Source organism: Vulpes lagopus, chromosome 5 (assembly GCF_018345385.1).
Source record: "Vulpes lagopus strain Blue_001 chromosome 5, ASM1834538v1, whole genome shotgun sequence".
Classification (NCBI taxonomy): Eukaryota; Metazoa; Chordata; class Mammalia; order Carnivora; family Canidae; genus Vulpes; species Vulpes lagopus.
In genome coordinates, this window is record NC_054828.1 from 5,934,523 (window position 1) to 5,946,491 (window position 11,969).

The window sequence follows — 11,969 nt, forward strand, 5'->3', positions numbered from 1 at the left end:
CTCTTCGCGAGGCCCCTGTTCGGAGGTGACCCCACAAAGCTGCCCTCCTGAGTCCCACGCCTCCCTTCCTTCTTTCCTCTGGGCCTTTCTTTGGCTGGTCCTTCCAGCCCAGGGGTTATGCCGCTGCCCCCCGGGAAGCCCTCCCTGATCTCCCCCACTCTTCCAGGGCTGTACTCCCTGCCTTATCCTCACTCCCTTTTCTTTCTTCTTCCCATCTGCCCACCGCGCTAGGCTCCAGGGACCAGCCCCATGCTGGTGGCAGGGAGAGACCCTAGAGCTGGGGCCGGGTTCGAGGGAAGCAGGGATCCAGTCTGAAGAGCCATCAGAGGGCCTTCCCGAGGAAGTGACAGCTGGGTGAGATCTGAAGAATGAGTCCGTGTTGGCAGGACAAAGCGTGGGGGGCGGGGGTACAGCACAGAAGTGACAGCATGTGCAGGGACTCGAGACAGGAAGAGGCCCAGAATGTTCTAGGCTTAGTCCTCTCTCCTGCTTTCTCCCTTCGGCCTCCCTGGGCTCAAGGCTGACCCCCACTGTCTCCTGGGGGCCTCTCGGTGTGAGGACAGGCTGGGACCACAGCCCACCATTGAGGGATCGGCGCCCAGACCCAGCATGGCTGGGAGGTCCAGCAGCCGGACACCAGGGGCATCCCCAGGCCTGGCCACAGCCACCCTCCCGCCACACTGCTACGTTCCTCAAGCCGTGCTTGGAGGTCTTTAACCGGGATGACGCAAGTCTCCACCAACAGGATTCCATTTAAAGGCCAGAGGGAAGAGTCACTGTGCCAGGCACCAGCCCCCAAGGCACCTCCAGGGCAGACCCTCGGGATAACCCCGTCCATCAAGCCTTCTCACCGGCCACTGGGCCACCAGGCCACCCAGGGCAGAGACCCAGGGCTCTCCCTAGGCCACCACAGGGTTTCTGGGCCCTCAGGGTGAGGGGTCTTTGGTCTTGGGGCCCTGAACCCAGAGGCCCAGATCCAGAGATTCATTACTCAAGCAAAGGCGGCCTCATCACCACCGGGTCTCTGGGGGCAACCACATAAATCACACAGCTCAATCGGAGGCCATGTTTGGGTTGTCACTGTTGTTATTAAATATAAATTGTGGATTTATTAAATACGGCCCCCATGCTCCCTCACCCTGGAGACAAAGCCCAGGGCAGTGATAAATCACGTGTCAGGAAGCGGCATCCATCCTCCTGTCTCTCCCTCGACGGAGACTCGCCATGGAAACCTGCACAGCCACCGCCAGCAGCCCGCATGCTTCCCTCGTGCTGGATGCCTGCAGTCTGGAAGAAGGGGGGTGGGAGGCAGCAGCCCCCCAAGTCCCTGCATGGCCCTGGCTTCACCCGGCTTTATGTAAAGTTGTGTTTCAGAACCGGGCTGGCCTGAGCAGGCAGTGAGGGAGCACTAGACCGGGAGCCCAGAACCAGGGCTCAGCCCATGCTCTTCGCCAGGCACTGCCTGAACCCCTGAGCCCCACTGCCAACGGGAGCCACGAACCCCTGCCTCGGGACGCAGCCACTCCTCCAGGCCAGGAGAGATGGCAATGGGGCTGGCCAGGGTGAAACTGCTCTCCGTGCTCTAGCTGGGTGACCCCAGAAGGCCAGGAAGCATTTCCTTCACAACACCAGCATCATATGCTATTCCACGCTTGTGTGACATGTGTGCCAACCGTCTGCCGCCCCACGGGAATGTCAGCTCAGCGTGGGCAGGGCTCTGTCCCTGACCCATAGTCCAAGCACCTAGCCCAGCCCCATGTGGACTAACAACACTGAACATTTGCTACCTGGCCCCCTGTGTAGATCTACCTACTTAGTCCTCAGCATTTTAGAGATGGGGACACCGAGGCATCAAGATTCACAGCACAAGTCAGTGGCCAAGCCAGGGCTCAGACCCGGGCAGGAGAGCTCAGAGCACGCATTTCTAACCAGCATGCTATGCAGCTGCTTACAAACCTCCTGAATCCACAGCTGCTGGTGGGTTAAATGGGAGACATCGCCCCTCTCTCCTGAGCTTGCTCACTGCGCTGCCTCAGGACCCAGCCTGGCCTGCAGGGGCCTGCATGGGAAACCCCCCTCCCGGCTGGGCAGTTTTCAGAGGCCCTGGTGCCCCAGCCCTCCCAGCCTGCTGCCCCCACTCAGCCTCCTCTGGGTCTCAACCTCTTCTCCTGTCCTTCCTCTGTCCTCCACCCCCCGGCCCTCCTCCCCTCTTCTCCTCTTCTCCTGTCCTTCCTCCGTCCTCCACCCCCCACCCCGGCCCTCCTCCCCTCTGACCTCCCCTAGCTCTGTTCTGGGGCTGGGGCCTGCTGGGTGTTCTGTGGGGTCCAGGCAGAGACACTGGAAGTGACAGCCCTGCGTGATGCTGCAGGGTGTTATCTCTGGTGCCCGGGGACCCCTCTAAGAGGGGGTGCACAGGGGCACAGGCCACATGAGCCCCACTTGCTCTGCCTGCAACCCAGCTGCTCTTGCCCATTCCCACTGGGGCAGGAGTCCAGCCCAGCATCCCGCGACCTCAGGCCTGGTCACGCCCAGCCCGGGAGGACTAACCCCCTGGACAAAAGAGAAAACCAAGCTGGGGAAGATGGCCTTCCTCCCTGCAGCAGCCCCACCAGGCCTCAAGGTCCCCCCCCCCCCCCCCGCTCAGAAATCGAATAATGAGAACCAGGACCCTCCATCCGGACCCAATCTGCCAATCTGGCCCCAACATGGAAATAGGAGGCGGTTCCCCAAGTAGAAATGGGGAACAAAAAATAGAGTCAGCAGCCAGTGACAACACCAGACCTCAGTCCCCACAGAAATGAGCATTTTCCCAAGTGAGCACCGAGGGAAGACAGCGCTGGAGCCCACCCCAGGCCTGCTGCCCGCCTGCCGTCCAGAGCCCTTCCTCCCATGAGGAATCTCTCGGCATCCACCCTTTACACCAGGGGCTGGTTCCTGAGGGAGCCACAGAGTCACCAGGGGCAGCGGCCACCTGCCCAAACTCCTGGCCCGGGAGTGAAAAGCCCCTGGCCTCACTCTCCAAAGTCATGCACGAGCCTGATTCTCCAGGCTCCCCAAAGCAAGGGCCACGAGGCCCCCACATTACCACTGCTCCCTGGAGATGGTGCTCAGGGTCCTGGAAGAAGTCCAGGATAAAGGAGGAGAAGGGTCTTCCAGGAATGCAAGGAGCTTCCCCAGGGCAGGGCCAGGGGGTTGGCCACTTCCCCCCTGCCTCCTTGGCCTCTCCAGACCTCAGAAAACCACCCAGGGCGGGGGAAGCTTCCCCACAGTCCCAGGGGATCCGGTCTGTACCCTGCTGGGACAGCCCTGGTATTCCTCATCAGCCCCAAGGGGCAGGCGGCAGGACTCCCCGGTCCCTCAGGAAAGCCTCCCTGCTTTCTCAACAGAAGTGGGGGGGGGGGGGTCCGGACAAAAGGGAGGGGTGGTGGTCAGGGAAGCCAGCCAGCCCAAAACTAGGGTCCCAATCTGCCTGGAGCCTGGAGCAAGCCCTCTTCCCTCTCTGGGCCTCAGTTTCCACAGCTGTACAATGAGGAACGTGAGTTAGCCCAGGAGTCACCAACCCAAATACCAAGAGGGGGCAGCTGGAACTCGCCACCCCCACCCCACCCCAGCCCCAGATATCACCAGGAGCCCCTGTGGGCCTGAAGTCGCCAGGCCTTTCGGTTTTGTAAAGCAAAGCCAGAAGTCTGGTTTTTTTTTTTTTTTATGTGCCATCACCTCATTTTTAAATATTTGTGAAACATCTCCTGGCCGACTGAAACAGGGACCGGAGCCAGCATCGGCCCCCACGCCGCGACCGCAGCTGCTCACACGTCCCTCCCCACTTGGAGCCTCGGTGATCCTGGGATTCCAGAAGCCCTTCAGCCAACAGGTGGAGACGGCCAGGCCCCAGGTCCGCAGCCGGTCCCACCCAGAGCTGCCCACTTACATCTGCACGTGCGGCGGCTGGAAGCGGCCCTGGTTGATGTTGTAGAAGGTAAAGGCCTGGGTGGGGTTGGAGCTGTACTCGTCCACTTCAATGATGAGTCGGCTGTGCTGGTGCCTCCGAGCGGCCATCACGTGAGACTGGGAGAACGCCATGCCCAGGCCGCAGGGCAGGAGGGCCAGGGCCTCTGCCTTCAGGACACCGGGATCCCACCTAGCGCGCCACATGGACCTCCGCTGGCCGCCCGGGCATCTCCCGCCGCCGCCGCCGCCCGGCCCCGAGCCAGGCCTGGGAGCAGACTGAAAAGACAGAGCAGAACCGTGCGACAGTTAATCTGTTTGGGATTTGCTTTATTTAATGTCAGATGAAGATTTAGAAAGACGAAGGGGGGGGGGGGAGAAAAAAAACACAGTCATACAGCTCAAAAACTCATTACAGATCTTTCCAACTCAGCAGTTTGATGAATATACTTTGGTAAAAAGAAAAGGAGAGGAAGGGAGGGGACCACAAAAAAAAAAAAAAAAAGCCCACAACACCAAGGACGGATGCATGCGTGGTCCCACACGTTTAAATACTTAAGACATTATTTTTTTTTCTTCGGCAAAATGCTCAGGACAGGGTGACCAGGAGATGCGGCAGGACAATGGCTTGGTATTTTGCAAACAGGTGAGGTTAAGTTTCACTTATGGGAAGCAGGGGGAGTGGGGAGGATTCCCCTGCAGCCCCACCCCCGCCCCACAGACCCCCAAACACACCACACCCGCACCCCTGCAAGCCCGAGCAGGTGGGAGCGCGGCGCAAATTCCTGCCTCAACACCAATGTCGCCTAAAGATATCTCTGAGCAGCGCCTGGAGAAGGGATTTTCCCAGACAGATTGCCATCCACCAACTCAGCTCAGGGGGTGGCCCTGGGGGGGGTGGGGGAGGATCTACTTAAAAAAAAAAAAATCTTCCCAAATGCCTTATAAGGATGTCAGGAATTCTGAGGTTCCCAGTCAAATCTCCAAGCCACACAGAACTGCAGCTTGCAAATGCCATCATTCCCTTTGCCGTGTCTTCCCTTGCAAAGTGCCATCTGCATTTGCAGCGACTGGATTTTAAGGTCCTTCTGACCGGTGCTGGTGGCCCGGGCTCAGTCTCCATCCTACCCCGACGGGCTCCCGCGCTTCACACAACAGCCGATGCCTCCCTTCTAAGACCAGCTAGCTTTCTCCTGCTTTTCCCATAATTATTTTTTTTTTTTGACTGTGTAAACAGATAAGGCCTCGAAGATGTTTTGTTGCGTTTTGTTTCAATTTTTGGTCATTAAGACCCTCCAATTCCATTTGCACTGCATTTAACTAAGGAGAAAATGACATAATTTAAAACTATTCCTGGTCAGTCATCTCCCAGTCACGTTAAACGAAGAAAAATCCCCCTTGCTTGGCGCACGCAAGAAGAATCGACACCGTCAGAAAACAAATTAGATTAGGAAAACGACAAAAATTAGAGACTAGAGAACATTTTAATTACATGCGAAGGAGAAATGGATTATTAATTTTTTAAAAATCTCAACAATCATGCCCATACAAGGTGTAATAAATATCAATATCCTCCTCCTCCCCCACCCCCACCAAAAAACCCCACATCCTGATTCACAACATATACCCCTCCCTCTTCTCCACTTGGGAAGACTAGAGAAAAAACCTGCTTCCCCCAGGATACACTTGTTCCTGTCTTTTGTCCTGCTAATTGTTTCTCTGTGATTCGGTTCTCCCAGCAGAGACTGGCCTGGCAGGCCTCTGAGGTGCCCAAGTGGGGAGGTCCTGGCCTCCGGACTCACAAGATCTCTGTGGCAGCTGGCCTGTGCCCATCTGTGACCCTGGGAGAGGCTTGGGGGCAGCAGATACTGAAGCCCAGGCATCCAAAGATCCAGATCTCAACAGAGGTTTGAACCCCAGCATTGCACTGATTCACCGTGTGACCTCAGACCAATGTCCTAATCTCTCTGAGCCTCAGTTTCCTCTTCTGGAAAATCGGCAAGGCAATCATAACACCGCCTCCCAGGGCAGCTGTGCAGGTTAAATGAATGGGGATCCTGAGCACGGCATCTGGCGGGTACCAAGTACCCAGGTAACCCTCCATGTTACCATTATCATCGCTCTCCAGCTCAATGTGACATGTGCGCACATCGAGGGCCTGCTGTGGGGGCATCTGTGGAATGGAGTGTCCACTGTAAGCAAAAGGGGCAGCTCCAGGAGCCCTGGGGAACCCAAATGTGTGCAAACGCAAGCCGACAGGATCACACCCTGCCTGAAGTCCCTGCCACGGCTCTCCCCGGCTCCTCTGATGATGACCTGGTGCACAGTCCCCTGCTCAGTGGCCTGCAGCGCCCAGAGGCCGCCGGCGACAGGGTCCTGTGGTCCTGTTTGGAGCTGCCCAATTCAACACCTCACAGGGGTCTTCTTCCTCAAGGCTCACCGCCCACCTAGGAGACGGACATCCCTACAGCTCCCACCCTATGGAGGAGAAGGCACACACCTAGGGGAGGTGAAGCCTCTTGCCCAGCACAGCCCAGGGCTGGCCACCGAGGTCGGGCTGCGGGCAGCCTGAGTCCAGGGCTCGGGGACCCCTCTGCCTTCCTCTCCTGGAGGGGCAGGGCCTGGGTCTGGCTCAGCCCCCACCCCTACCCCAGCCCCCACCAGCTCTGCAACCCGGATCCTGTGGCTTCACCTCCACTCCCCATCCAAGAAACGCAGGGACAAATAGCACCTACCTCATTCAGTTACGGAGATTAAATGAGGGGACACATGGGAACTGCTTGTCACAGGACCCAGCCCACAGTGAGTGCCCAATAAATGGTAGCTATTATCACGACATTATTACAGTCACCCCAGGACCACTGCAGACACTTGCATACACATCTCGTTAATGAATGAATGGCTGCAGGGAGGGAGGGGGAGAGGGAGGAGGAATCCATGAATGGATGGATGGATGAATAGATGGAAGGAGGGATGGAAGGATGCAGGGATGGATGGGGGACCAGAGGAGGTGTCCCGCCTGTCTCTTTCCCCAGCGCCCAGCACAGGCTTGGCAGAGGGTGGGTGCCCCCAGGCCTCCGCTGGAGGGTGACCCCTCACAGTGCCTCTTCCCCTTACCCACCGCACAACCCTGCAGGGAGGCTGGCTGGCGGGGCACAGCCCCCTGAAAGAGGAGGTCTGGGGCCTCCCCCGTCCCTGCCCGCCCCCCAGGGGCTGGAGCCTACATGCCCTGCCTCGGGCCTGCAGCAGCAGGAGGACAGCTCTGCGGCAGGGACGCAGCCAGGAAAGGCAGGCGGCGAGGCGTCCCGGGAGGCGCTCCGCAGTGCAATGCTGCATTTCACATAAAGGGGGTTCGCAACGGGCCCTGCTTGAAGAAATCTGGGAAACCGGGAACACGGAGCCTTCTTTTAATACCCATTTAATATTTATGGAGCCGCAGCAGCGCGTCAGCCGCCGTGTGGAGAACGCAGCCGATCGCGGAGGGAGGACAGCGGTTCCCAAACAAACGGCTTGGCTTCTAGCGGGGGAAGCATTTACACCTGGGCCACGGCACAACACAGCAGGCGGGCGGTGCAACCCCGGGCTCCTGCCCCGACGCCCCCTGCAGCACACTGGCCCCGGGCAATGCCCACACCCCGGCCAGGCCACAGGTGCCTCCTCGGTGCCCACAGCTGGGAAGGAAACAGAACTGGGATGAGGGTTCTCGAACGTAGTAATCAATGCATTCACTTATTCGGCAGCCACTGACCACAGCCCTACACGCGCTGTTCCAGGAGCAACAAGAAAGCAAACAGGTCACTGCCCTCAGGGAAGGGGGTGGTGGGGAAGCAATAAAGTAATCACAGAAAGTAAACAGAAAAGATACTTTTCAGATACTAATTCGGGCCTGGAAGAAGAGGGGACAGAGTAACGGGATACTGAGTAGTCGTAAGAAAAAGGGGATTGTTGCCTGCAATTGGGCGATCAAGAAAGGCCTGTCTGAACACCTCAAAGGTGAGTGCAGAGGGGGAGCCAGCCACACCCTGGAGAAAGAGAAACCAAGGCAGGGGGAAACAGCAAGTGCAAAGGCCCTGAGGCAGGGGGAGCATCCATAAATGGTCTCTCTCCTATTGTTGTTCTCAGCCACTGGGGTTTCTGCAGTGGAGAATGGTCAGGTCAACTTTCAGGTCAAGGGCAGTGGGTTCAAATTCAGTCTCCAGTGTTGAGCCTTAGCTGTGCGACCCTGGGCATGACACCTAACCTCTCTGTGCTTCTGCTGCCTCAACAGCCCCCTCTCAGGCTAACAGAGGAGACAGAAGTGAGCCTGGTGCCTGTCTCTCCATAAAGGCCCAATCGGCCCAGTTGGGAGGGTTGAAAATTCTTGGAATTTCTGGGTTGAAAGACTGCCTCCAATTTGTAGGGCTCCCTTTTCGAGTCTGATTCTCTCACAGGGTGATTTGTCTTTCTGTTTCCCCCTCAAAGACACTCACTAGCTGGTCCTCGGATGCCATGGGTCAAGTCAAGCCAGGGTCTCAAAGAGGAGCCTGGACGTCAGCCCTGGCACCAAGCGGTAAGCAGACATTAGGCGCCAGCTGTAGGGAAAGGTTGTATGTAGAAAAGAGGCCCGACTCCTTGTCAGGTCTCCTATGCATCGTCAAGGCCAGCGCCAGGCCAGCCTCCAGAATGAAGGTCCTAAAATGCACTTTTGAACAAGCCATTCCCTCGTGCTCACTGCATGTCCTCACAGGCATCCTACTGCTCTGGGCTAAAGCCCCAGATCCTTAGATCGGCTCAGGAGGCCACACTGGGTGCCCGGGCTCCTTCTCACCACTCAGGCCAAGCTCACCACTCTGGGTTTCCCCCCAGCACACCAGCAACCCCACCTCTGAGCCTTCACACATGCTGTTCCCTCTGCTGAAAGGCTCCGTGCACCACCCCGCCTCCAGGCGCACACACCTGTCTCCCCGACCTCCCCAGACTGGGCCAGGTGCCTCCACTCATAACCCCCCAGGCTTCTCTCACCACAGATCCCGTGTCTGAGCTGAATGAGAAGCCAAAGAATAAAAGCACAGGTGAACAAATGAATGAATGAGAGAAACTGCACAAGTCCTCACAATTCACAGCCTGGATTTAAAAGCAGCTTTAATCTCCCGAAGCTCGGGTGTCTCCTCTACAAACACGTGGACCCTCAACCTCCTTCCCAGAACCACTGGGTGGATTAGAGGACCTGGGACCTGCGAAAGCCCCTGGCTGAGGGTCCAGCACATAGTAGGTGCTAACTGTCTCTTCCACTGTGGTTAGAAAGTTAGAAAGATGAAACCCAGGAGCTCTGCACGGAGCTTCGGAGAATCGAACAGAGATTTAAATTTTCAGGTAATTAAGGAACCCTCCTCCCCTGCCTGAAAGCCGGGCTCCTGGCCCCTTCCCTCCCGTCCCGTTACTGAGTGAGCCCCCAGTTATTTCACCGCCCAGGATGTTGTGATCGGACACATCCAGCACAGCCTGCCCTTGACCAGCTTTTCGAGGCAAGCTCCTCACCACCCTCCTCACCCGGCACTCTGCAGGACACCGGCCAGCCCTGAAACACCCACTGCCCCCACTCCAGGGGGGCCCTGTTCTGCAACCTAAATGACTCAGATGTGTAACTGACCCGCAAAGGCCTTGGGGCCCAGGAGCAGCCAGACGGATCAAAAGAGCAGCTCAGAACCCCGTTGTGATGAAGGAGAGGGAATGGGGCCTCTGGGTCCTGAAAGGTCCCCACCAAACTGTGAGACCAGCCAGCATGTGCCAGCATGTGCAGCCACCACTGCAACGCCCAGAAAGGGGAGACTGCAAAAGGTCTTGGCTTATACAGAGCATCTTAACAGCAGGTGGCTTTTTGCAAAGGAGACACTTGGGTCACTCCGGCAGCCCAAATATGTCCAACAGATACTTGAGGGAAATCCACGAGCATCTGCACCGCCAGGGACTGCTGATGTGCAGATCAAAGATAGATATTTCCTTTGCCAGGAGGTCTGAGGCATCCACTTCCACCCGATTCAGGTTCCTCAAAGCCAGGGTGGACCCAGGACAGTCCTGGTCATGTCAGTTGTCCCCTGCTGGTCTTTACCACCAGCATCCTCTCTGGGTCTCAAAAGGATCCCCAGTTGGAAATCTCATAAAGGGTAAAGGTCCCCATCAACAAAGCCAACCTGAGGCTAGGAAGGCACCCACCTCCAAAAGGCACCCATGTTTCTCTTCTTGTCATTGGCATGTTTGCAGCTAATGCCGAGAAGCTAGGATGACACTATTGTCCTGGGTCGGGAACTCAGAGGACCAGTGACCACACAGCAAGTATTGTCTGCAGTCCCAGAGAAACACCTGCCCCAACTGTCTCCCCAGGGCGGTATGCTGAAGAAGCCCTACACCTGGAGGGCTTTCTCCAGGATCCTAAGGCCATCTCTGTTCCACTCCTCATCTTCCCAAATGGCGAGTGCGGGGGGGGGGGGGTACCCCCATGGGTCAGCCCAGAGTGCCAGTGACTGTCCCCACCGATCACCCAGAGCAGCGCTGAGAGAAAGCCAGCTCAGCAGAGGCCACTGCTCACTGAGGCTTTTGTCGAGTACTTACTGCAATGTGGTGAAATGTCACAGAGAAGCCATGGGATGCCTGGGTGGCTCAGCGGTTGAGCGCCTGCCTTCAGCTCAGGGTGTGATCCCGGAGTTCCGGGATCGAGTCCCACATCGGGCTCCCTGCGTGGAGCCTGCTTCTCCCTCTGCCTATAGGTCTCTGCCTCTCTCTCTCTCTCTCATGAATAAATAAATAAAATCTTAAAAAAAAAAAAAAAAAAAGCAGCAGCCAGGCTAACACCTAAGTAGTCCTCCCTAAGCCAAATACAGGAGAAATAACATTAACAGAAAAACAGCAAAGGGCGGAGAGGGCTAATCCTTTCACAAGCCATGCTTCCACACAAGCTCAGAAGTCACTTTTAAATTGTTTTTTTTTCCTTGTCTTGCTCATGCCTGAAAATCTGCAATTGATCAGTCAATAGTTAAAAATGTCACCAAAAAAAAATGTCACCAAGAGGTTAAAATAATAATAATAGTTATTATTATTATAATAATAAAGAAGAGAAACTCAAAAGAAAGGAAAAAGAACAAATAGCCCTCCTTCCCCCCAGGGGAGGGGGCAGTGGAAGGGGACCGGGCCCCGTCCACTGCACCCTGAAAATGCCAGCCCTCTCGCGTACCCAGCCTCTCAGCCGGCCGTGGGTCTCTAGGACGGAGAGCGCCCGCCTGCAGCTGGTATCGGCAGCCACGCTGAATGAGTGATGGGCTAAGCCAACGAAGGAGCGCACAAATATCGTGAAAATTAGACATATTCCTTGAAAAAGGATCAACCACGAGTGACTTTAAAGCATTTACCACTTAAAAACCTTTTAGCTGGGCCCATTTTGAATTATGACTACATGATTTTAAATTACACTTTCTAATTCCTCGCCGCCCACCCCCCAAGCGCTGGCTGCCGCTTCATTTTCCAATTATGTACTTTTATTTCAGAATGATGAAGAGTGCTGCTTAGTGGATCATGTCCTGTCTGCCACAAATAGCTGCTCACTTATTCCTTTAATTTTAGATACGAATGCAGTCGGTTCACCCGGCTGGTCTTCAGATTCTGAATATTCTCCATTCCCACAACACCAAACGAGGCCCAAGACGCCAAGAAACCCACAAAGCTCCGGCTGGGAAATATGTTTGTAAACCAGCGCTCCGCTCCATAAATTATTATAATTCTTGGTGCTTTCTCTATCCATCTAGCAGATCAGCAATCACATAAATAATAGTGAGTGGAATGATTTTTCTTCTGCAAAGTGCTATGTCCTAGTTTTCAAAATAAAGCATTTGGAGATTCACGTATCTGCGGAGTTGAAATGGGAAGCTGCTCAGATCCGTTTCAAACATACACACAGACATACTCACACACAAAAGGAAACGAGAGGTAAATGTGTAAAAATCAGCATTTTGAATCTCCTTTCCACATACACGTCAAGTCACACTCAACAGTCA

General features: G+C 55.9%; 1 protein-coding gene across 1 annotated transcript in view; it reads right to left on the reverse strand.

The window, feature by feature from the left end:
* Window positions 1–10,576, reverse strand: part of MPPED1 (metallophosphoesterase domain containing 1) — a 71,307-nt gene extending 60,731 nt beyond the window's left edge. Inside the window, exons 1-2 of the mRNA XM_041754390.1 lie at window positions 10,534–10,576; window positions 3,929–4,224 (exon numbers count right to left, since the gene is read on the reverse strand). Coding sequence (XP_041610324.1) covers window positions 3,929–4,152 — 224 coding nt within the window. The 5' untranslated portion in view covers window positions 4,153–4,224; window positions 10,534–10,576. The remainder of the gene's footprint in view (window positions 1–3,928; window positions 4,225–10,533) is intronic.
* Window positions 10,577–11,969: the final 1,393 nt, after the last annotated feature.